General features: G+C 42.5%; 1 protein-coding gene across 4 annotated transcripts in view; it reads left to right on the forward strand.

Moving 5' to 3' along the window:
* The first annotated feature begins 656 nt into the window (after positions 1 to 656).
* Positions 657 to 26,438, forward strand: part of RAP1GDS1 (Rap1 GTPase-GDP dissociation stimulator 1) — a 102,451-nt gene continuing 76,669 nt past the window's right edge. The window contains exon 1 of one of the 4 annotated variants that reach the window (XM_028743425.2): positions 657 to 1,076. In XM_028743425.2, the coding sequence (XP_028599258.1) occupies positions 1,073 to 1,076 (4 nt within the window). In that variant the 5' untranslated portion in view covers positions 657 to 1,072. The remainder of the gene's footprint in view (positions 1,077 to 26,438) is intronic. The other 3 variants (XM_028743423.2, XM_028743424.2, XM_028743426.2) reach the window with 3 other exon arrangements.

The following is a 26,438-nucleotide window of genomic DNA, read 5'->3' on the forward strand; positions in this document are numbered from 1 at the left end:
AAAACTCAAGCTTTGGCTGCCTGCAGCTTATTTCCAGCGGGAATTAGTTTCAGTCCATGTTAGGAATTTGTGGGCAGCAACAGAGCTCTTCACAGGTGGCCCTACCAATTCCATCCAGCCTCTGCATAAGGCACGCAAAAAGGACCGCTTTGCATAGGACAACCCTCCGCCTGGCGGGGCTCAACGTGCATTCACCATTGTTGCACACACACAAAAAGGAAACGCACACACCCCAAGCCAAGCCCTGATTTTCTGAACTGCATACTACAAAACCCGTAAGCACAGCCCCCCATGTTTGGGTCTGGGTCTCGCAGAGAGGCCCAGCAGCGTCCCAGCCAAGGGCAGGTGCGGCGGCAGCTGGGCGGAGACCCTCCCTGCTCGCGGATCGCAGGCCACGCGGGGCTCCTCCCGGGTGGCCGCTCTGCACCCGCCTCCCCGCTCCTCCCGCTGCGCTGCCGGCCTTTGTGTCTCCAAAAGGAGGGCCTTGCCCGGATGTACGGAAAGGCACTGACTCATAATCCAGCCGGCATACACGGTAGCAGAGAGAAACCCCGTTTCACTCCCCTCTGGGCAAAGGGAGGAAGCGGCAGCAGCAGCAGCAGCAGCAGGGCGGACTGTTGGCCACGGCCGGCGCGCGCGTGCGCGCCCTGGGCGCACGCACCCCGGAACCGTCCCCTGTGCCTCCGCCTCCTTTCGCTGCTTGCGAGTCAGGGCGCGGGCGCGGGCAAGCCTCCCTCTGCCTCCTCCAGCCCGGCGGCGCGCGCACGCAGTGGCGTGCACACACACATACACACACACGCACACCCAGGCACGGCAGGAAAGGCAGCGAGCGCCCCGGCTGCCCCTGCCTCCTTCCTAGCCACCCGCCCCTCTGCTCTCCTCTGCCCGCCGCCGCCTGTCCGTGCGCCTCTTGGCCGCAGAGCAGCTGCACCGGCCTCGGGCCCCGCCTGTCCCTCCCTGGCCACTGGGGAGGCGGCGAGAGCGAAGCAGCCCCGCAGCAGCCGGGTGGGGAGAAAGACTCTCTCTTCTCCCAGGAGCGCCTCTTCCGCGCCCCATTTCTCCGGGCGGAAACATGGGTAAGTCACCTCAAACCTCCCCGGCAGGGCTCGCCAAAGGAAGCGTCTCTTTGGGGGGAGGGAGGTCCGAGGAGGTCGGAGAGTTAAAGGGGCTCGTTGGCGAGAGGAGGGTCCCTCAGTCTTGGAGGGGTGGCCGAGGAAATGGGGCCGGCGAGGTTGGAGGAAGTGGGGCGTTCTCCCAACGCCACCCCCTCTCAGGCTCTCTCCAGCGCACGTTGTGTGGCTTCTTAAGGTGCATCCTTTCCCCGTTGTCCTCCCCCCCCCTCCACCACCACCATTATGGGCCACCACCCCATCTCCCCAGTTGGCTTCCCTCTTTCTCGCTCCGTGTCCTACAAGCGGGAGAAGGAAGCGGACTTCAGGCAACTTCCTCATCCGCACACAACCCGGGGATGGAGCTTGGGCTGGGTGCAATGTGCTTCTCTTCTCTTCTCTCTCCCCCCCCCCCCCCGCCTTTTCTAATTGATGCTTTCCACCTTCAGCCTCCCAGGGATGTTGCTGTCTTAGGGTACAGCAGGGATAGCGGATGTATAGGAAGCCCATGACGACACAGACTCGGTTCTGATCGAAGTCGTGACTGCCGGGATTGTTAAAATAAAAGTAGATGCTGGCTTGCTTTAGGGTGGGTTGAAATGGATGTTGCCTTCAGTGCATTTCCTGGTCACACCAAATCTGTGTGCCTCGCAATAAGGACCCCATTCTTAACTTAAAATGCACCAGCGGCCTTTCTTAAATATTAAGTTGATGCAGCTCTTGTGATGTTACCAGTAAATCAAGCAGCTTAATTAAGCTGAATATCAGTCTAATAAACTTAACCTCAGATAATTTGGCTTGGTGCATCCATAGGCTGGCTTAGTTTCCTCAGTATCAGGTAAATTATCTACGGTGTGTGTTTTGTCACTGTGATAAAGCCAGACTTTGCAGTGTCCTTTTAAATATATTCATAATTAATATATGTTACTTGATGCTGCCTTCTGTCTCCTGTAAATCATGACTTTCTTGTGATGTAAGGCAAGCTGTGGACTTAAGGCTGCAATCTTGCATGAACCTACTTCTGAGGAGGCACACACAGGATTGCACTGTCATTTGGGAAAGTAGGATTAGCATAGAAATCTTCAGAAAACTGTGTTGGTCTTGAAAGTAGTGGGTGTTAACTTGCTCACTCAGCTTTTCTAAGGCCTGGCTCTCCAAACTGCTGATTGCATTGAAGATTTCCTTGGATGGTTTTACCAGCTGAGTCTAAAAACATGATATGAGGTCATATGATGCAGCCACCTTGCTGAAGCTAAGCAGGACTAGGTCTGGCCCATGCATGGATGGGAGTCTACCTGGGAATTCTGTGTATATTCCCTTGAGTTCCATGAGGAAAGAAAAGCAGGATATAAATATACCAAATGAACCTACTGCTGCCTATGGTCCTACCTTGTTTTCAGACTAAAAGAAAACCATTATGTAGGGTATTATATATCCATTATTAACTTCAATATATAGAAGGGAAACAGGAATTCATTAACTAGCTAGTTACAGTGGAGAAATACTAGTGTCATTGATCTATGGCAGAGATAGTGTTCAAATTGAAAGAACAGGCCAAGATTTGTTACCTTATTTTTTAATAAATAAAAATTATATATTAAAATTTAATAAATAAAACACTGGCATATTTGTGTTGGTCATTGCTGGCACATAGACTGTTTCAAAGGTGGAAAGCATGTAGGAAAGGCCTACCTCTTCTATTTTTAAGATAGAATATTTCTTGCCAGGTAATGTGCAGAGATGGTTACTACTTACAACAAGCTACCAGGCGACTGGCTGTTTGCAAGCCTGTATTAACCATAGCTCAGGGGGGATTCTTGGGATATCTTCCAGCGCTTGAGCCTACGGAGGTGGTCTTGGTGTGATGAGGTATGGGATACTTGAGCATGCCAGCAAAGAGGATTGGGGAGGAATCCAAGCAAGGCAGCAGAATTCAAGCAAAGCAAAAAGAGTAGAGTATACAGGAACCAGGCAGATATAAGAGGGTAGAATTTGGTATAAAACACAGTAGGGCAGTACACCAGGACCCTCTCCCCTTTTGGGGGACTGCTTGAGGGAACAGTGAGGTCATGGAAACTAAACTGGTTTCAATGGGTGCAACAACTAGAGTCCAGGGTGCTCTTGAATTTCAACCAAGACAGAACCCTGGCTCCCCCCTCTTTTTTTTGAGACAGAAGCATTTTCAGAGTGGGACAACATATTGTGGCAGATTCTAGCATCTGAAAACCCTGTGATTACCTATCCATATTATAATATTATATAAGTAAATAACAATATTTATAGTATAGTGATTATATATCTTACCCTTCAGTTTCCAATAAAACCCAAAGGGAGGTTTACATCAACAGCCTAAGTAAGTTAGCAGCATGGGTAAGTTAAGAATAATTTAAAATCCTGGGTAAATAAAAGATCTTCACTCGATTCTACAAAATGAATGTGTCTGGTGCTGCAAGCAAGTTCTGATTTTTTTACTGCCTGCTGGCCACAGTGGAAACAGGGCATTCTTGGGGTACTCTAGAATTACATGCTCCACCTGATGTACTCTATATGGGAAGTGAAATGCCAGTCACTTGCCACGCTGGGGTCTTGACAACTAGAGGTATGCATGCTAATGATCTGTGTCTGGCATGGCTAGCAGCAAGTAGCGAAAACTGTGCCAGGGGGTGTTGGAACCTATGCAGTGACATAGCCAGAGTGGCTGTACTTGGGATGCTTTGAACTGGGTATGAATTAAGGTGCCAGACTGGCTTCTTGCTGCAAGCTAGTAGTGAACTGCAGAAAAGCTATTCTGGTATCTGAGATCCACTCATGAGATTTTCGACAGGAGCACAATGGATCCATCTACTGTTCCCTGCCAAAATTTTACAGAGTGGAACCATTTTGCTGCTGCTCATCCTTAACGTAAGATTTGAGAGTGAGCCTGGATGCTGCTATAACATTATTGGTAACAAGTACAGTGTTCCCGAGGCTTTCTTTCCATGTGGGCACACGACTAAGGTTCTTTTGGCTGGCTGTTGGATCTTTTACTGCCCATACTTTCACGATTACATCATTCTTGTTGAGCAAGACCTTCCTGTAAGCTGTATATCTACACGAATGCGTATATTTAACAATGCCTCCTGTTTAAGTGGTTCGGTAACTTGTATCTGTCAAAATTGTGGGGTCTCTTGTCTTTCTCTTTCCCCCCCTCCTCATTACGTTTACCCACTTTGAATTGCAGTCTTGGAAGTTGGGGCCTTTGATTACAATGGGGCATGCTTCCACCTAGGTGTGTTTAGAATGGCAGGCTTGGGTTGCAGCATTACATCAGGTTACCTGCCCTTCTTCCCTTCTACCTCCCTTTCTGCAGCACTGTAAGTTTTTTGGGGAAACCTGTAAAGTTGCTGCACACAAAATCATGGTAACAGTTCTATTATTATGAGAGTTATTCTACGGACATTGCATGTAGCACAGAAGTAGTGGCAGAATAAAAATTACCTTGTCATAGGAACACAGGAAGCTGCCTTTGATTGAATCATGTCTGTCTTTCTCTACATCAGGGTGGTCCAACTTTTCATACCAAGTGGGCCACAAGAGTACTTTGACACAGAACCCGTGGGCCGCACACTGCCATGCCATGTGGAGGGGGGACGAGGAGTGAGCCCAAAATTTAACACACACGCACCTGGCCCTCCTGCTTCCTCCCCAAAGCTGGCTAAGTGAGGTGCTGGCTTTGGGAAGGAGATGTGAGGCTCTGGCAGGGTCCTAGAGTCCCTCTACCTCCTTTCCAAAGCTGGGAAAGCATTAACTCGGCTTTGGGAAGGAGACTGGATGACTCTAGGACCCTGTCAGAATTCCATGCCTCCTTCCCAAATCCCAGATCCTCACTTACCTGGCTTTGGGAAGGCCAGATGGCTGCAGGGGGCAGGGGCTGTCAAATATTGCCTCTCCTGAATTTCAGCTGGGCTTCCTAGCCCTACCTAGAGAAGCCAGAATTGAACTCTGGGCCTTCTGCATTTGAAGCATCTGCTCTGGCACTGAGAAGAAGTTGGGAGAAGAACTTCATACAGCTGTGAACAGGAGGGGTTGTGCACTGTTGGAAGACCACTGTAATCATGAAGGCTGCATCAAGGGAGCAGTGGTGCCACGGAATGGAGAGCCCACATAAAGGTTGGCTGTAGAGAAATGACTGCTTAGAAGCGGTCCCCCAACCTTGTCCCCCCCCCCCCGCCACATCCTGGTTTTTGCATAACATACACACATCGTGATTTGCGATATACGGCCAGGTCAAAAATCATGAAACCGATATCACAATATAGACTTCAGTCTGGTTTTGAATGATTGTCCAGCCCTATTCCCAGCACACACAAACTCTTGGTTTTATTAGCAAAGCCAATGTAACCCCGTCGGTCCTGTTATATTTCACTCTGGTTCCACAGCCATTGCACCACTTCCAGAAGGCTTATTTATTTTTTGAAGTGTTGCTATTATGCATTTCATTGGGAGGGGAGGAGAGGAGGGAAGGGTTGAGTGAGAGGAGGGGTAAAGAGGACAGAAAAGGCCACTGCTTAGTTGGCTGTAGGTGGTTCTGCAAGCATCCCTGCTGTTACTGAGGAAGTCACCATAATCAAAGCTTGAGGGCCTATACAGTTGGCCTCATTTTCTGTCAGCAGGGCACTCACCAAACTTTGCAGAACCATCTCTCTTTGAAGACAAGCCTTTCATAAGAACTATTTTTTTAAAAAAAAAAACCTAGCAAATTGTAATGACTTTTCTGTGCTCAATAATTGTAGTATGAAGCTTTTGAGGTCTATGTAGCGGCTTTCATGTTAATCTTCCTCTCTGCTCTTTACAAGGTTTATTTTCTGCACTTTATAACAGTTGGAAAGCCTGAGAAATAATATATTGAGGGTGTTTTTTCCCTCCAGTACTAGATGTTCTTTGTGAGCTCCTACCCACTTGGTAAATCATGTCAAAGAATCAAACATTTGCTTCTCTGAGCACTAAATTGCTAAGTCAGTTTCATGATTAAATGTTTTGAATCTTCTACCCCTAAGAGGGTCATGTATGCAGTTGGGTTTCATATAGACCTTGTAAACATTAATGTTATAATCAAAAGATGTATGCCATTAATATATGTACATAGCAGTGTGTGGGAGCTCTGCAATTGTAATAGGTTGCCTGTCACTTACTTAAAGCAATTTTTCTTTACTTAAAGCAATTTTTCTGGAACTGAGATTTTGTTTCTCTTGAAATTTTTGGCCTGAAAAATATTATCTATAGATATATATCTATTCAGAACTGTATTTCAATATGCCAATTTGTATGATTCATTGAATTCATTTGCAATTATTATACAATGTGACAAAGGTTGAATATCTTGCAGTTGGACTTAGGACAGATTTTCAAAAACAAAAACCACTCCGTTACCTTTGGTGAATTCAGGTGTCACAACAGAAGTTTCCATTCAGGCCATTAGTAGTACTCAAATACTTAACGGTTTCATGTGTAAATGGGCTAGCAGCTTTTATGGATGTGTTTTCATGCCTGTATCATATAGCATGGTATCCAGCATCAAATTAGCTGATGGAACAGGGCTTCCGCTGCACCCAGCTGTCGGGTGAAGAGGAAGCAGGATGTTGCCCTCATGGATTAGACTATGTTGCAAAGTGTCTGCTTCTGGTGTTTAACATTTGCTGCTGATTTGCTGGACATTTTATTAATTTTTTTATTGATGGTGGAAATTTCATTACAAACTAGACTTCAGTAGACTCACTCCCCCCCCCCCCCATGGATCATTAATTGTTCTGAACCCCTGGTCTACCTGGCAGCAAGTCAGTATGTCAAGTCCAACAAGACCAGGGTCAATCCGCACAAGCAAAGTCAAAGGTCAGGAAACACAGTCCAGGGTCAATCCAAGTAGGCCAAGTCTGAAGTCCAGCAGTCAGGATCCAGTCAAATCCGAACCACAGTCCCATAGAGTCCACCAACATGGCCACTTCAGCAGACACAGCACCTCAGCTCTGGTTCCTTTTTCTACTTTGTTTGCTGATTGCAGCAACTGGGCTTGATGAGGCATGTAGCCCTCACCTGTCCTGAGCCTACTCCAGCTGAGGAATCACACCTCTCCTCCCAGAGCTAGCGAGCCCCACCTGGCCAACTAGGGAGCTGGACTGTGGGCCCTTGCCTGCCTCAGCCTCCTAGAGCACCCCTGCCAATGCTCTCTACACCTCAGTGCCCACCATGGAGGCAGGGGCCCCTCTGATGATGGGTCCTGCTGCTCTGGTTCCTGTGCATTGACCTCCATCCCCTCACCATCTTCCATCACTCTGTGAGTACTTTCTTCCTCATCCCCTGCTTGCCCCAAAGTGTCCCAGTCCCAGCTACTGCCATCGCTGGGATCCTCTTCCTTCTCCTCATTGTACTGCCAGTTCATGACATGCATAAGCATTGGCCTATATGGTGGTAACAATGATAAAATATATTGTTTATGGGGGGGGAGTGCAGGTAGGGGAAAGCTTATTTCAGGAATAATAGCGTGCAATATACTGAGATTTCAGTTCTCGGGTTGCTTTGCTTTATATGGATTTAGGATCATTGAGTTTTCAAATCTGTTAATAGCTTGGAGTTCCTTTTTTTATGTGTTAAATACTTCTAGTCTAAAAATGTGTTAATAAAAAAATAGGACCTTGTCCATTGAGAAACCATATTGGTGTCTCCATGGAGTGCCAAGGTCCCTGTCAAATGATCAGACTTGTGAGGCATCAAAAAATCTATGCAACAAAGGCATTTGGGGCTACAGAGTATATTGTTATTTTTCTGTTTCGATATGATTGAAGATGCAATAGAAGTGCATCTTTTGTTGTATTGCTGTGTTCTTGGTTTTGGAGGCTTTGGGGCTGAAAATAGGATAATAATTGTAGTTTAGAAAAACAGTGAGTGAGGGGCGTATAAATAACAGCTGATAAGGGTGCATAATGATACACAGTGCAGTAGAGAATATGGAATGGGATGAATTTTAGAACCTTGATGATAATACTAGAACTCGGGGCTATGTTGAAAGAATCAGGGTAGACAACTTCTTCGCACGGTGTGCAAATGAAGAAGTTTGCTCTGTCAGGACGTAGTGAGGCCCATCGGTGTGGCTTTAAAAGAGGCCAATTTATGGAGGATAAGGCTATCAAGAGCTAGTGGACATGGTGGCTATGTTCTGCTTCCACTGTTGGAGGCAGGGTGCATAGGGGATGGGGGTTGTGCTGTTGTTGTCCAACCCTGCTTGAGGACTTCACACAAACATCTGGTTGGCCACTGTGATAACTGGATGCTGGACTAAATTGCCAGTTGGTATGATCCAGCAGGATTCTTAGTAACATGGTGTTGCAAACGATAATGATAAATGTTTGTGTTATCCCATGATTGCTGGGGGGTGGAGACTGAAGCAAAAAAGGCAACTTGCTTAAGGGCACCTAGTGAGTTCATGGTTTAAATGGGCTTCATAGCTCATGTTTAAGGGGCAAGTCAACAAGGAATTTCTCCTTTGCAAGCCCCATTTGAAATGATTTATCAGTGATTTATGTACAAGTAGCAGCAGGGGAATCCTTAAAAATATTGTATCTTCCTTTGTATGCAAGGTGCTTTGTATTTGTATACCATATTGATTTTGGTAGGATAATCTTTGTGGCTTAGATGATCTCATAGTTGATAGTATAACTCTTCACCTAAATCTTTCATTATTATTCTTCCAGCATGTAGCATCAGACACTCTAGTTTCAGCAGTAACAGACATCAAGCAGTGATGTGGGTTTAATGAAAAAGATTCCAGAAATGTTCTGATGCCCTGGAAAGTGATCTAATCTAGTATTTTTATTTTACTTTTGCTTAGTAAAGAAAGCTAGACACTTCAAAACTGCCATACTTGTCTAATACTGTATTTGCAAGTACTGTAATAATTTGTGATTTCTTCCCGAGGAAAAATAAAGCACTGGAATTTTTTCTGCCCATATAGCTGACATCAACTTTATTGCACAAATGTTTTAAACAAGTTACTGGCTTGCTCTTTTCACCTACTGCAATGCAAAATTATTAGTCCTGACAGGGAAATGCTTCCATAGATAGATCACTTCAACCTCTAACTCACTTACTTTACTTATATCTCTACATTTCATTCTTTAACACTCATTTAGCACTCTTAAGGCTTATTTCACTATAATTTTGTCAAACTTTCTCTGTATTCAAATAGACTTAAAACCTTAATACCTAACAAAACACAGTAACACCAAAAGTATAATGCAGGAATATTAAGAACTTATTCATGAAAGTGCAGATGTAGTAGAAACTTGTTTTACGTGTTTGAAATGCATGGGTTTTAAAAGGAATAGAATGACTCTGCATAAACTGGCTGACTTGAACTGTAGCCCTTGTTAACATTCTTATAATTATTCTATACTTTTAATAATAAAAATGACTTTAAAAATAACTTTCTGGAATAAAAAACCCCAAAAGGTTTAACTGCCCACCTAAGTACAAGCAGAGAAGAAACCTGGCAGATTTTCCCAGGAGAAAAGCGTTGGGTCAGGATTGCTGAAACTTGGGTCTGTAGTTAGTTTTGGACTGCAACTCCCATTATCCCTAGCTAGCAGGACCAGTAGTCAGGAATGATGGGAATTGTAGTCCAAAAACAGCTGGAGACCCTGATCTAGGTGCTACCATAAGGAAGGCCTTGCCTTCAGTGCCCACTTTTAATACTTCTGACAAAGGTGGTATAAATGTAAACACCTCTGCCTTGCACCTCTGCAAATGTATTTTGTCCATGACTTTAGGAGATTTAACTTAGATATGCACTTTAAGCATTTATTCGAATCAAAATATAACCCTGCTTGTTTTTAAAAGTTGCTGACCTTGTAGCATGGCCAGCTAGTTCTATATGTAATCGCATATTAGCATCTATACTGACTTCATTTTTTCACTGCTTTTTGCATGCTGTGATTCCTTAAATAATAATTTATTCTGCTTTTCTCCTGAACTATGCTGTTTGCTTCCTTCACACCCTATTGTAGATTGTTTGCTCCCAGGTTGTAAGATAAACGCAAGTGGTTGAACCAGGAAATTCCTTCAAGATAGGTAAAGGGACCCCTGACCATTAGGTCCAGTCATGACCAACTCTGGGGTTGCGGCGCTCATCTCACTTTATTGGCCGAGGGAGCCGGCGTACAGCTTCCGGGTCATGTGGCCAGCATGACTAAGCCACTTCTGGCAAACCAGAGCAGCGCACGGAAACGCCGTTTACCTTCCCACCTATTTATCTACTTGCACTTTGACGTGCTTTCGAACTGCTAGGTTGGCAGGAGCAGGGACTGAGCAACGGGAGCTCACCCCATTGCGGGGATTCGAACCGCCGACCTCCTGATCAGCAAGTCCTAGGCTTAAGTCCTAGGTTTAACCCACTGCGCCACCCGCGTCCCTTCCTTCAAGATAGTCAGAAGTAATTGGTTGCTACTGCAGAGCTTGTCTTCCATTGTAAAATGGAAACGTTACAAGAGATGCTGAGGGCCATTTCCAATATTATTCAACACCTCCATTCTAAATGTGTGGTGTTGGAAGGAAATGCATTACTTTCAGGCAGGTGCAATTTAGGATCACAGCCAAAGGTATTTCATAAACAGCACAGCATTAAAAAAAAATCTCAAGGTGGCTTAGAATTAAAAACAAACCACAGTCCAAGAAACACTGTGAATTCATTAACATCTTAAAAATAACACAGTGATAGCACAATGAAAAAAAAAGAACCATAGCAAACAATGTTGAAAATGAGGATACCAAAATCAAACCATACCTGCAAAAAGTTCCCATACTTCTTCCCAGATAAACATTTTTATTATATTTTAATATTTTAGGTAAGCTGCTTTGATATTTTTTTTCCTCAGGGTGGAATATAAATAACAGTAAATAAGTTAGGTGAATATTGTCTAGCTCTCAGCCCAAGATCCACTGAGAAGAAAGATCTGTGGAAAATTCTCTGAACAACACGAGGAAGAAATGCGCTGTACTGTCTGTTGTCTTTCTTTGTCATAGGGATAATTAGAAGGAACTAGAAGAAGGGTCATGGAAGGGAGGTTTGTGTAAGAATCTAGCAAGATGCTTGACATGATGGTTGCCACACACCATTGACAACGTAGGGTAGTTCTTATAGGAAAGTGTCCATTTTAGCTGGAGACGTGATGGTGCCACCTTCCTCCAAACATCTCCCCTTCCATTCTCATTTCATGGACCTCATGACATTCCATCATAAACCCTAGGCTGGCTTCCTGTCCACTTTCAGATCTTGCACAGATTCCATTCAGGGTTTCGTTTTTTCTTAATCAAAAATAGTGATTGCACTCTCTAAAAAACAAAAACCCACCACAAATTTTTGAATTCATTCATTTATTTATTTTGTATACCAACCTAAGATCAGGGTGGTTCACAACTTAAAATCACTTTTAGTTCTGCAGTGTATTGGTTTAAATGGTTTAAACTGGGTTACCTTCACATGAGCGACGGTCTTTATTTAGATGTTATTAAACGAATGCTTTTCGGTACTGTCTGGTACATACTCTTGTACTTTTATGTTTTGTAACACAGATTTTGGGTTCTGCAAAATCCCTACAGTTCTATCCCAGCGTTTTCTGTTGTGAACCCATAGCAAGAATAGACATGGCTTAGTACAGGAGTGCCCAGCATGGTGCCCTTCAGATGAAGTTGGGTTCCCAATTCCCATCACCCCCAGCCAGCAGGGGCAATGGAGAGGGATAGTGGGAGTTGAATTGGAGGACACCAATTACTAGAAACATTTTTAATACCACATGACCTATATGACCATGTGATATTCCTGCTTAAATCCCAATGCTGGCGTACTGTCTTGCCCAAGTTTTGTTTGTTTGTTTGTTTGTTTGTTTGTTTGTTTGTTTGTTGTTATTTTCCTTCAAAACCCTCTATGGCCCTGTTTCCCCCATGACTTTTCTTCCTCCAGCGGTGCTGCAGTCAGCCACCCAAATGTTTGCTATATCCTCTGATTTACTAATCTGAAGATTTATACTCCACCTTTCAACCACATGATTCTCAAGGCAATCTATGACTAATTGTTAATAACACAACCCCTTCCCCAAACTCACACATCCCCTGCAGTAGTCCTTTGGCTGGTAGATGGACCCAATTCACACCTCCTATCAGTTCTTCAGTCCCAGGTCAGCTAGGAGTGGGGGCCAGGTGTGGGGGGGTTTTAGCAAGGAGGTGGGAAGCAAACTCCCCGCAGCTTCATCTGCTCAGTGCAATAGGTGTGTCCAATGGATGACTCTCTCTTATTGACCCTAATGCCTCGAGCTGCTTCTCACAATCCCCCCTCAATTCTCCTTCACCTAATTTCATCAAATCCTTCCTCAAAATCCACCTTTTTTTTGACGCTTTTGGCAGAAGTGCTTACCCTTCAAACTCTACTGTAACCAAGGCTGTGTATAACTGAAATTCTTGCCATTTTCTGCGTGTTTTTGCTTTGTGTACTCCTTCCCCTCTCCTGTTGCCTTCTTTTGTGTTGATTTCTTGTTTTTTTAAAAGCTGCCTCTCGTAATTTATAAAGTGCCGTGTCTGTGGATGATGCTATATGAATAAATAAAATAATGGAATAGGTTTGGTCTCCATTGGGGAAGAAGCAAGAGAGAGCAAATGGAATAAGAAAGCAAAGTTGTGGTGATATGGAAAGGAGACGAGAAACAACAGTGTAAGGGAAAGAAATCTAATGGGCAAATGGTTTAGTGGAGCAATGAAAGAACACAGTACGCTTAAATAAAAGCTGAAAGATAAAGTTATGAAGGATTCTGGTACACTAGCTAGAACACGTACTCTCTCTGCCTCTTGAGTAAAATTAGGACACCTTGGTAGAGAGGTAACTGTGAAACACATAGACCTATGGAACAGTAGTTCAGTAGATTCATTTTTATAGCAGTTCCTTCCTGTGTCCCTCATAAAAAATACCTTGGTAATGCCAAATGAAATGGTAAGTTGTTTTCATACATAAGAGCATGTGACAACATTCAAGAAAGGGAAAGCCATTTTTGTGTACCCATGTATTTTACAATAGCCAATAGTTCCTGGAAATTAACTTCTTAAATAGGTTGCGAATGGTTGTTTGCAGGGGTTGGGTCAAATTCACCTCCCCGTTTCTCCTGTGACCACCATGTGAAGCCAGGTTGCAGCTGTGCCGCTACACAAATCCCCCCCAGGTGGCTGTTTGTATCACTCCCCAAACTATTAACACCTCCTAAATTCAAAAGTAGGGACAGTGATTGTCCAATACAAGAATATACGGACTAACCCTAATAATCAGTAGTAATGATATTTAACCAATAATAACAATAATTATTTATTATTTATATTTATACAATAATATAAATGTCTACTTAGAAGTAAGTCTTATTGAGCTCAGTGAGCTCATTATCCACAGGTAAGTGGCTATAGAATCGTAGCCCAATACTGTGCTACTGTAGAAGTTACTTGTAAGTAATGCCTTAGTATACATTAGAGATTTTTCTGGCATTGTATTAATGCTTGTTTAAAAATAGAAAAACTCTTGCGTGAAGGATGATGGTGGGACCATATGTCCTACAGGTGCTGTTATTTCTGTGTATTTTTCAATGTGTGTCTCTTTTAAAAAAACACCATTGTAACTATAAATAAATAACAGTTTTAGCAATTTTATACCTGGCCGGGGGGGGGGGGGGCGTTGTAGGTTCTTCCAGTTGGGATGCACACTTCAGAAAAGGAAATAGAAAGCAATAGACTTCTCTCTACATCATGCCCAGTGTTCTACCTGTAGGTTGTGAGACTTTACCTGGGATCTTCTGCCTGTGAGTCTGCCACTGAGCTACTATGCTTGTATATATTTGAGTAGAATATAAGCATAAGAGTCTTTTCTCGTACAGGGGCTGGAAAGCAGCAATGGTGTGCTAGCAGCCTGGCAAAAGAAAGAAAAAGACTCTCAGAAATGGGAGGTGGGGGTGGCAGATGCTTGTGAAATCTACCCAGTTGGAGAAGCACTACTGCTGCCTCTTTAAGAGAAGATGCCTTAGCAGAAATGCCTACACAGGTAGAATTCCATTAGTATTTGCAAATGCAATTCTAGTCTTTTGGTGGCAATTTATCCTCTTTTAAAAGGCCTCAAACCACCATTTTCTGTGCACATAGAGCTCTCCCATTCACATCAATGGCAAGGCATTTCCAGCTCCTTATTGTGTGCATTAGCTGCCTCTAACGCATGTGAGTGGAAAGGGAAATCTTTAATATGAAAAGGTGTTATGTATGGTTAGTGAGGATCACTTGCAGAACTCTGAATTGGGTTGGGTTTTTTATATGCAGTATAAGAGGAGATTGCTCACTTTTGTTCGAAATAGGGTAAAAGTGCTGCACTTGAGGCCAGGAAACAGAGTTTAAAAAACCCAAAACATAAATAATGAAAATAGAATTTTTCTTTTCCAATGTCACAAACTCCTAATTTTCAGCTTTGCAATAAATTAATATATTGCAGGCCAATTCTGTGCATGTTTACTTAGAAATTATTTCTGTTGTGCTCAGTGGGGCCACTCGCAGATAACTGCATCTGTATTGGAACTAACTTAAACTGTGTATATATGGAATTGTTTTTAAATATTTGTATTGTTTTTATAGGTTGAAATGTTTTTATTGGTGTATATAAGGAATTGTTTGTGTACTTTTCTCATTCTGTTTGTTTTATAATTGTATATTTTACAACTGTAACCCAGCCTGGGGCCTAACGGTAAAGGTCAAGTAGGAAATAAAATAAATAAGCATGTATATGTTTGTAGATGGGATAGGATGAATCTGGAGGTTTTAGAATGAAAGTGTGTAAACTCCCTGGTAAATTATTACTCTATTTTGAAGAACTCATATTAAAACCTAGAGACTTCCAATACATCTTACAGCGTATTTAACAATGAAGACATCTCTGGGTTTACTTTATGGTGTACAGAAGCCTTATGCAATTTTAATTAGTTCTCTCATGCACAGGTAAGAACCCTTCAAAATCAGAATGCAGAGGAGGAGTATATTGTCAGATTAATAATACAAGACTCAGCCATGCTATCTGATTTAGTCAGAACTCCTTATTGATTTTAACAGAGAACTTGCTTAAAAATCAATGGTGTTGTATGGACCTTTGGTAATTTTTCTCTGAAAAAAATGCCACAAATTTAGCACAAAGAACACCTTAGAAATATTTCTACAGACCGTAATGGAAAGAAATATACAGTACAATAGTCGGTTGATATCTGCCTGTCTCAGGAGACAATGAAATAATAATAATAATAATAATAATAATAATAATAATAATAATGCTTGGCTTGCCCTAGCTTCTCTGGGTGGCTTCCAGCAAAAATACAGAGGGAAAGAAAAAGAGTGAGGAAGAAGGGGGGGGGGGGGAATCAAACATTAAAAACTTCCCTATACAGGGCTGCTTACAGATGGCTTCTAAAAGTTCTATAGTTACTTATTAACTGACATCTCCTTGACATCTGCCGGGAGGGTGTCCCACAGGGTGGATGTGATTTCTGAAAAGGCCTTCTGTCTGGTTCCCTGTAATTTTTCTTCTCACGGTGAGGCAACTTCTAGAAGGCTCTTCTTCTGGGCATTGACGGCCAGAAGGTGTTAAAGAACGACAGAACCTTTTATATGTATGCAACAACAGCAGCAAGAATACTAATTGCAAAATATTGGAAGACACAAGATTTGCCCACACTGGAAGAGTGGCAGACGCAATTGATGGACTACATGGAATTGGCCGAAATGACTGGCAGAATCCGAGACTTGGGAGAAGAAACAATTGAAGAGGATTGGAAAAAATTTAAAGACTATTTACAAAAATATTTTAAGTTATATGAATGTTAAGAGTTTGCATGACTCAGAAAATTTAGCTTCAGCAACAAGATTCGGTGATATGGAAATTAAGTTTATAATTATGAAAGGACTAATGTTTAAAGTAACATCATTTTTATTTTAAGGTAATGTAATTAGATAATAAGTTTTAAACACAAAGTATACTTATTGGAAAGTACAAAGGAATGCATGAAACAAGGTAATAATTTGCTGATATCTTTATTGTAAAGAATGCAGGGCGAGGGAGATGTGGGGAAGTCCAGTTGGTTATGAGAAAAATATCTTGGAAAAATGGTTTCTTTTTTCTTCTGTTATCTTCTTTTTCTTTTTTGTTCTTTTCTTTATAAGTTGTATCTGGAAAAACCAATAAAAATATTGTTAAAAAAATAAAATAAAACTATCCATTCTCCAAGGGGAGCAAAAAAAAAAATAGAAGGCTCTCAGAGCTAGATCTCAGTGTCCAGGATGAACGATGGAGGTGGAGATGCTCCTTCAGGTTTACAGAGTGCGCATTTGGGAGTGTAGTGAAACCATTGGAGAGCTACAGATGGGGCGTTAGGGAAGGGGCAGTATCGACTGCTGGGGGACATGTGATGCTTCTTCTGGGGTGCTATGACCACCTTTGGTCCCCACTCTCACCTCTCACCTGTGGCTCCTAGAACTTAGCAGCAGCCACACCCCGGAAATGCCTTTGACCGGCTGGCTAAACAGTACAATAGCATAGATACATGCATTTATTTCAGTGTGTCATCTTAAAAGGGCTGATGATATGTTTCTGTTCTGAGAAAACAGAACAAGAAACACACACACACACACACACACACATATATATATATTTAGAAGCCTTCTACTTGTTCAGTCTTTGCAACCATGCATTGTACTTACAGTAGATCCACTGAAATGAGTAGCTCTAAATTAGTCATGTCCATTAATTTCAGTGTGTATAGGTACGACTACTCTATGTCTAACATTGGGCATATGCGGTTGTTTCTAAGCTATTATGTTCCCTTCAGATGAGTCTTAGGCCTTGTTGAATTTCCAGGAAAGGGTAAGCTTTCCAAATGTGTAGCAATTGATACAAATTGATTTATATGTGTCTTCATAATTTCCCTCATAACAAGAGAGTTTAGTCAAAGAGGCTCTTTAGGCCTAGCTCACAGCTGTGCTACTGGGTTGATGAGACTTGTAGGCCAAAATATCTAGACTGAGGGCACCAGGTTGGGGAAGGCTGGCCTAACACCACGTTGTTGGAGGTTAGTTTTTTAGCTACACTCTGTTCATGTAGGCAGCCAGCTTAAGAACTTTTAAGATACACATTATCTCTGGCACCAACTGTGTCGCCCTCAGCAGCTGCTTAGTTTTGCCTACAAGGCATAACTGGCCTTGGACCTAAGATATTCAGAGATTTTTAGGCTTAAATCATCTGATTACATTAGGCCAGAGGATTTTAGTAAGACAGCCGAGAACGGTGTGTGTACACACACAGACACACACAGACACACACACACACACACACACAAAACAACAACACACACACAGAGAGAGAGAGAGAGAGATGCAAAGAAGGAAAGCCCTCATAGAGTGGGGAAGTATACAGCACCATGAAAATCTTGAGATAATGGCTTTTCCAGCCTGCAGATGATGATAAAGTCGTGTATTCCCAGAGGGCTGAAGGAGCCCACCAGGTTCACTGAACAAAGTCTATTGAATGACACATTTCTGAGGAATGTAGCTGTTTAGAGTTGGAAAGAACTGAGGTGGAAAAGAGTAAAGAATTCAACTAGCAAAATCAGAATTGGTACTAAAAACGGTATAGTTATCCTATTTGAGTATTTGTCCTTGCTGATGAATAGTCAGATTCAAATATTTACATCCTTGGTAACTTTGACAATTTCAGCTGGCTGCATGGAAATTTTCAACACAGTACTCTTAACTTCTTTATATTTGAGATTTTCATAATTAAAACCATCAATATTCAATAAAAGGCACTCAGCTGAGAGTAGATTAATACTGTACCATATAAAATCCAAGATGAAATGTTAATAAAAATGAAATCACCATACTTTATCAGAACTGTCAGCATTAATTCTAATCTTGTTTGCAGAGCAAATATTGCAGCAATGCATTGAGATTTCTTTGCAGCTATACTTAATTGTTCTGACATAAGGTATTGGGGGGGGGGGAATAGAAAGGGTAAGACACTTAATGAGAAAGCTTCTCCATTCTCCCAAGATGTTAAGAGAAGATTTGTTTACCTGTGGAGATAGGCACTAAAGTTTCTTTCTTTTTCTTTTTTGCATCATACTTTTTTATTGAGATTATACAAAAAGAAAAAACACGGACAAAGAAAAAGGAGAGAAGGTAACAATAAGAATACATATAAGAAGGTAACAATAAGAATACATATAAATAGGCACTAAAGTTTCTAGTATAAATTAATGGACTGTTTGAACTGCAGTTAAAAGAAGTATGGAATTCAAATTGTTTAGTTGCATTTCAGTTTCAAAATCAAATTAATGTAGGGCAATATGGGAAAGAGAGAAAATGTAGTTCCCTGCACTGAGGTGACACAAATCCTCTAGTGTAGACATCTTATGAAACAGGACACATAAGATGTTCATCAGACATAATAAGCTTCCTACTTCCCTGAATAGACATTAGGGAAGGCTGAAGACTTCTTACCTGAGATCTGCACAGGGAAAAAAATTTCACAGTTGACTAGTCTTAAAGAGCATTGAAAATCCAGGAATTTTGCAGTGAAAAAGTGGCCCTTCCCCCAGTAAATTATAGAATTGTGAGCCAGCTCATATAAGCAAGTCTTGAGTTTTGAATTATCTTAAATGTAGTCTTACCAAGTCTTGGATTATATGATAGTATAATTGTAAATTTATGACTTACTGATTAATTAAAGGGTTCTGTTGGATCCTGATAATTTACAGAAGGAATTTATAATGCCAATGGACTATTATATCTGTAATAGCATGAATTTATATCCACACTTAAGGGCATGCCACAAGGCTGTACAGTAGAAGTTCCACCAGCCCGTAAGTTGTATCTGACACTGGGTAGGGAAATCTGTCCTTGACGAACATGGTCAAGGTCAGTGAAAGAGCTTTCTTGTGTGTCCTTGCATTGAAGACACAACTGAGCTCAAGAGTCTGTTTGAAACATGTGGTTAGAAAGACGACATGCTCCCTTTTTTTCTTTGGGCACCTAGAGAGGTACTGCATGCAAGTACCGCATCCACAAAAGGTGTTGTCAGGGGCTCAGGGGCAGAGCCACGGGGGAAAGAGGCGTTGGAGAGCGAAGGGGAGGAATCTGAGGGGAGCTTAGGAGGATATGACAGTGACTCGAGAGATTCCATGAGTCTCTCCAGCGAATCAGAAGATTCTCAGAAAGAGGCGCCCAGGGTCAGGGCAAGGGGGGCCAGCGGGGAGTCCCCAAGCGGCAGCTGGAGATCAGGGCCAGCTTCCCTGCCAGAGCGTAGCGGGGGGGAAGAAGCCCACAGATCAGAACCGGCGTCCACTCCGGCAGGGAGAGAGAGAGAGTCAGAACTGACCACGCCTCCGTCGGAGAGTGGAGGGGCGGAGCGGAGGTCAGTTCCAGCCAGCCCCTCCGAAGGAGGAAGCAGTGACAGGAGCAGTGTAGCCGTTAGGAGGAAAGTGGCCGGCTGGGCGCACGCGCCAAGTTCAAATGTGCAGGCGCGCGGGTCAGCAGAAAATCCAGATTGGGTTGTGCACCTCGCTGAACCCGGAAGTACCGGAACAGGTTACTTCCAGGTTTCAGCGCATACACAGAAGCGCTAAATCACGCATGCACAGAAGTGCCAAATCTCCTGAGTTGTGTATCTTGTTAGATTGCATATATATTTTTGAGGAGTGTGTGTGGAAATGACTCATTTGAAAGTGATCTGGATTTGATACTGTAAGCGACTAAAAGAATCTACTTCCTCTCTTGTTCCTGTCATTTTGCCTTCTTAGAGCTTGAGCTTGATTTCTACTTTGAACCTATATTAAGAGTCCTGCTAGATCAGGACAAAGCGCCATCTAGAATTATAGAATCGTTGAGTTGGGAGGGACCATAAGGGTCATCTAATCCAACCCCCTGTGATGCAGGAATCTTTTGCCCCACCACGGGGCTCAAACCCATGACCCTGAGATCAAAAGTCGTGTACCGATGGATGAGGAGGTAAAATCAGTAATGGTTCAGTGGGGAAAAGATTTTGGATATAGTGTGCAATTGAGGGATTGGGAAAGGCTGTGGAGAGAAAATATAAAGTTTACGGCATGTACGTTATTGAAGGAAAATGTGATGAAGATGCTGTACAGATGGTACATGACACCCGTAAAACTGGCCAAGATGTATAAGGTGGACAATAAATGCTGGAAATGCAAATATAAAGAAGGGACATTCTTCCACCAGTGGTGGGAGTGTAAAAAAGTTAAAGGCTTCTGGGAAAATATTTATAATGAGATGAAAAAAATATTAAAATATACTTTTGTGAAAAAGCCAGAAGCCTTTTTATTAGGCATAGTAGGTAATGAGATAAGAAGGAAAGATCGCAAACTTTTCCAATACGGTGTAACGGCAGCCAGAATCGTGATAGCCCAGAAGTGGAAGCAAGAGGAGATTCCAACAGTAGAAGAGTGGAGAGCTAAATTGACAGATTACTTAGAGCTGGATAAATTAACTGGGAAAATTAGATATATTAAGGACCAAAAATTTATTGAGGATTGGGGAAAATTTGTGGGGTATCTGGAAAATAACTGTGGTGTAAATATAACGCTAGCGGGGTTTAAAGAGGCACTGTAAAGAATAAATAAGTATTGTCTATTAGAAATAATGAGAGCACGGTGGAAATTTTGGCAATATGAAAGAAGGAATGTGTACAAAAGTTAGTTCTACGAACGATGGTCAACGACGCTGAAGGAAGTCCAAATGGATATGATTTGATATGTTTTGGAAAATGTTTGATTACCTTGCTGTGTTTTATGTATTTCTGTTTTTGTGTTTTGTTTTTCTTTTTTTTTCCTGTTTTTTGTTTTTGTTAATTTGTGTTGTTTATAAAACTGCAATAAAAATTATAAAAAAAAAAAGAGATCAAAAGTCGTGTACTGACTCAGCCATCCAACACATCTAGTCCAGCGTCCTGTTCTCACAGTAGCCAGCCAGATGCCTGTGAGAAGCAGGACATGAGCACAGCAGGGTTTCTTCCACTACTAGCAACTCGTACAGTGGTGCCTCGCAAGACGAAATTAATTCGTTCTGCAAGTTTTTTCATCTTGCGAATTTTTCGTCTTGCGAAGCACGGTTTCCCATAGGAAAAATAGTGATGGCATCATTGCTGCTCGACCAATTGAGCTGTCCCATGAGAGCCACTCTGGAATCCAGATTAAGTTTCTGGCCATCCAGAAAACATCCTCGAAGTCAAGTCGCAACTGCACCTCTTCAAGCAATGCACCCTGGGTATTAACGGTTTTAAGAAAAAGGAAACAAACTTGCAAGACGTTTTCGTCTTGCGAAGCAAGCCCATAGGGAAATTCGTCTTGCGAAGCAACTCAAAAAACCAAAAACCCTTTCGTCTTGCGAGTTTTTCGTCTTGCGAGGCATTCGTCTTGCGAGGTACCACTGTATTCTGATACTATAAGTACTGTGTAAATATGAGGCTTAAGTTTTTTAGAAGTACAGTGGACGCTCGGGTTGCGAACGTGATCCGTGCGGGATGCACGTTCACAACCCACGTCTGCGCACACGCGGGTTGCGATTCAGCGCTTCTGCACATGCATGACTGCCAAAACCCGGAAGTTACCTGTTCTGGTACTTCCGGGTTTCGGCAGTCCGCAACCCAAAAAATCCCAACCTGAAGCGGCTGTAACCCGAGGTATGACTTTACTGTATGTTTCTGTGCATCTGTTCAACACATTCAAGAGATGAACAGCGAATATGATAATTCTGTGTTGAATACTGTATTTAGCACCTGTCTGGTGGGTGATAACATCAGCGTTCACAGCAGAAATTGCAGAGGGAAGTTGGGCACATAAGGAAAGCAGGAAAATCTATTAGATATGTGAGCAAATAGAGGATATATATTTTTGATTGCTACAGTTGGTAGACGCTAGTAGATGTGTCTCATCTTGTTTTGTGACATTGTTTACACTTTCCTTGGTGTAAACCAGGGCGTATTTTCACAAGTGCATGTTAATAGCCATTTGGAAGCCATGCATGTCGGTTTTCAAATGTGACTGCTTTGAACTGAGAAAGCTACACCAGTCGGCTATTTAGACCAGGGGTCTAAATAGACCTATTTAGACCAGTCGGCTATTTAGACCAGGGGTCAGCAAACTTTTTCAGCAGGGGGCCGGTACACTGTCCCTCAGACCTTGTAGTGGGGCCGGACTATATTGGGGGGGGGATGAACTAATTCCTATGCCCCACAAATAACCCAGAGATGCATTTTAAATAAAAGGACACATTCTACTCATGTAAAAACGCTGATTCCCAGACCACCCACAGGGCTGGATTTAGAAGGCGACTGGGCTGGATCCGGCCCCCGGGCCTTAGTTTGCCTACCCATGCATTAGACTGACACCAACTTAAATCACAAGTTCAGCCAGTGTTCTCATTAACAGCATTCCTTAAAATCCTGGTTGAATGGGAACCCTGGTTAGCCTTAGCTGTTGTTGAGACAGGTGCCTCAATCACAATAAATTGAAAGAAGCAGAGCTTTCATGGAAGGGAACATGTGGTCTTGTCGCCTGCTCCCTGCTCTTATAACAGAGCAGATGAACTTCTGCGACCAGATAATGCAAATCAGAAAACTTTGCAGTATTATTATGCACAGACATTTGTAGGGACCAGATTTATGGGTGGGGGGGAGCATGCAGGCTGCAGGAAGAGAAAAAAAAAATACCCCCATCCATCTTTCACTGATGGATTCCTTCCATCAGCAGATGAACACTATTAGGTACTACGCTATGTTTGCATGTTAGATATATAATGTAAATGCCAAGTATTTGAATTAATGATGTTACTAATGTGACAGCTTCATTATAATGAGGTTTCATATTTCCCTTTAACCGCGCCACCTGTCATTCATAAACTCAACTATTTGTGATCTACATTGTGGCAAACAAGAAATTTTGACAGGACTTAAAGTATTTGAGAACTCGGAGTTAGACAGAATTGAAGTCATTCTGGTTGCGTTTTACTTTATATGGTCCATTGCCAACTGCACCAATTAGGATTTCCTTAACAAACTTCAGCAGGGAGACTATTAATAAATGACACCTCAGAGATCAATGCTATCGCTTGACCATTCCATAGTCTCCTAAGAGTTCTTGCATATTTATTCTGGAATAGATTGAATGGCATGTTGTTGGTATTGATGTGACCTTCTCATGCTCCTTTTGATATGGAAGGTCTTTCTTTGCTAACATCAGATGATTTGTGTTTCAAGAGGAGAAATCAGAAATGGTCATTTGGCTCAGGAATGATGAACATGTGTCCCTTCATATATTGTTGGACTTTAGCTACTACCTTTGGCCATTCTGACTGGGACTGATTTTATTTTACGATTATTTGATTTAAAAGGGTTAGTGCTTCTTGCTGTTTGTTAACCAGAAGGTTGGTGATTTGAGCCCACCCAGAGATGGCTGTGGGCAGGATTTCTGCATTGCAGGGGGTGGAACTGGATGATCCCTGGAGTCCCTTCCAACTCTACAGTTCTATGGAGAGCCAGTGTGGTGTAGTGGTTAAGAGCGGTAGTCTCGTAATCTGATGAACCGGGTTCGCGTCTCTGCTCCTCCACATGCAGCTGCTGGGTGACCTTGGGCCAGTCACTTCTTTGAAGTCTCTCAGCCTCACACACCTCACAGAGTGTTTGTTGTGGGGGAGGAAGGGAAAGGAGAATGTTAGCCGCTTTGAGACTCCTTAAAAGGGAGTGGATGGCGGGATATCAAATCCAAACTCTTCTTCTTCTTCTTCTTCTTCTTCTTCTTCTTCTTCTTCTTCTTCTGTATCCCATCACAGCACACAAGCAGCCATCCATCCAGACACTGACTAAACCGAGACCTGCCTGGTTTCAACTAGGCAGTAGCCTCCAGACCAGGCACCCCCGAACTCAGCCCTCCAGATGTTTTGGGACTACAACTCCCACCACCCCTAGCTAACAGGACCAGTGGTCAGGGATGATGGTAATTGTAGTCCCAAAACATCTGGAAGGTCGAGTTTGGGGATGCCTGCTCCAGACCATACCCAGATTGGAGTTGGAGTCAAACAACATCTGGAGGCACATCCTTCATTTAACCCATATAATTTTGTCTGAGGTGGGGCTGTTGTTCCAGTTTTAAAGGCTATAGTTTAATTAATGGCCTCGCTCTTAATCAATCCACTTTTTAAATTGGTTAATTAATTTTATAGCATCTTGGCACAGATGGTATTTTGAAAACGTGAAGATAACTGTTTGTCTAGAATTAACACCACAGAGGGAGAATTTGTGGAAATATCTTAATCCCAACACTCAAAATCTACCAAGGGTATGTGTGTACACACTTTCCATTGTGTGTGCGCACACAATTTTAAATTTGCCACCGCTGAGTTTCCTTTCACAGGGAATAGCTCTTGCTTAAAATCTGCAGCAAATGCCTTAAGAATTAATCAATCAGATTAATCCATCAGTGCTTTTATCTCCATATGTATGAAGATTCATGTGGTAAAATAAGGTACATGCAAAGTTGGAAAGTGTCAAGTGTAGTTCTATTCCTACAGAGAGTTAAATAAGACTGGATTTAACCAGCACTTGCCTGGACGCATTGTTCTGAGCACCATAGATAACATATATAGGAAATATAATCATAATAAATATAGAATAATAATTTATTATTTATAACCCGCCCATCTGGCTGGGTTTCCAGCCAGGTGCTTCAACATTCCTGATGAACAGCTTTTAAAGTCATTTTGACTCCTGTTCTCTGTACTCCACACATAAAGAATGAAATACTTTTCAATAGGGGTGAAATTTCGGAAAGAATGAGAGGAAGCATTTCTGTCTACCCTTGCAGCATTATATATAAATAGTAAAACCCTTCGGTCATACTCTTTCCTTTGGCCAGTTAGTTTTTTGGGGGTGGTAAAATCTGACTTCTAAGCTCAGGTCCATCATTGCATGGTGAGATAGTAGGAATAAGGGAGGGCTTTTGTCTTTGTGGCGGGGGTGTGGAGGAGATTTCCAAGGGCCCCACTTCCCACCACACATTGGAAAGCTTTTGCACTTTCCTCAGCTACTGAAATTTTCAACGATGAAAAGCTTCTCTGCCAGACTGGGCCTCAGAGGCTATAGAAATTTACTGGCAGAAGGATCAGTATGGCTTATGGAGAAGGATCTATTCTTATTGTCTTCCCTGAGGCCTCATGTGATTGTCAGGGAGTATTTACTAAAGCACATTTTTGACATTTATCTCACCATGGGGTGGTTAAAAAAAACACTGCCTGGCGTTAGCCAAACAGTTCTGTGAATCCACCGTGATCATACCCTTGCAGCTGCCCATATTTGTTTGTTTACTACACTCTTAATATGATTCCCTAGGCCATCTGAATACAGAGTGAGACCTGGTTAGCTTCAGTAGTACCACCACTGAAGTACCATCACTTCCCTCCAAACCATTTTCTGGGTGTGATGAGCCATTTACTTTGCCACACACCTGTTGGGTATGTTTAGCCTGGTAGAAGAGAAGACTGAGAGAAGATATGATAGCCATATTCAAATGGGAGCAAGCTTATTTTCTATTGCTCCTGAGGGTAGGAACCGAACCAATAGATTCAAATGACAAGAAACGAGATTCCAATTAAACATTAGGAAGAACTTTCTGGCAACAAGAGCTGTTTATCAGTGGGATGAATAATCTCAGAAGGTGGTGGATTATCCTTTACTGGAGGCTTTTGAACAATGGTTGGATGATCACGTCATGATTAAATCTATACTTTAGTAATCAGATACCATTCAATCTAAGAGGGGTCTTAGACGTATTTCCAGTTTAGGAACTGGTCAGTCCAGTTTGCCTTTCACCCTGTTTTGCTCATGCAGATTGGGTTGACGGGGTTTCAAAACATCTGGCAGGCCACAGGTTCCTCATCCCGGTTCTAAATGGGAAAATGCACATTTTATAGTTCTGCAGCCCACATAGGTACAGATTCACTTCTGCAGCCAAACTTCATTGCTTGCTTTGTTTTCTGCTAAGTAGGTTTTGAAATTGTAACAATAGCTCGTCATCTCAAACATTTATCAGCCAGCTTTTAAAAAATAAAATCTCGAATATTGAAGTGTGGTGATTCACCCAGCTGCGCATGTGGGCTGGAACGTGTTTTCTGAAAATAATCACTATCACTTGCTTTTGGCATCATACAGCTCTCTTGAAATGAAACTGCAGATGTATC

This window comes from Podarcis muralis, chromosome 9, assembly GCF_964188315.1.
Source record: "Podarcis muralis chromosome 9, rPodMur119.hap1.1, whole genome shotgun sequence".
Taxonomy (NCBI): Eukaryota; Metazoa; Chordata; class Lepidosauria; order Squamata; family Lacertidae; genus Podarcis; species Podarcis muralis.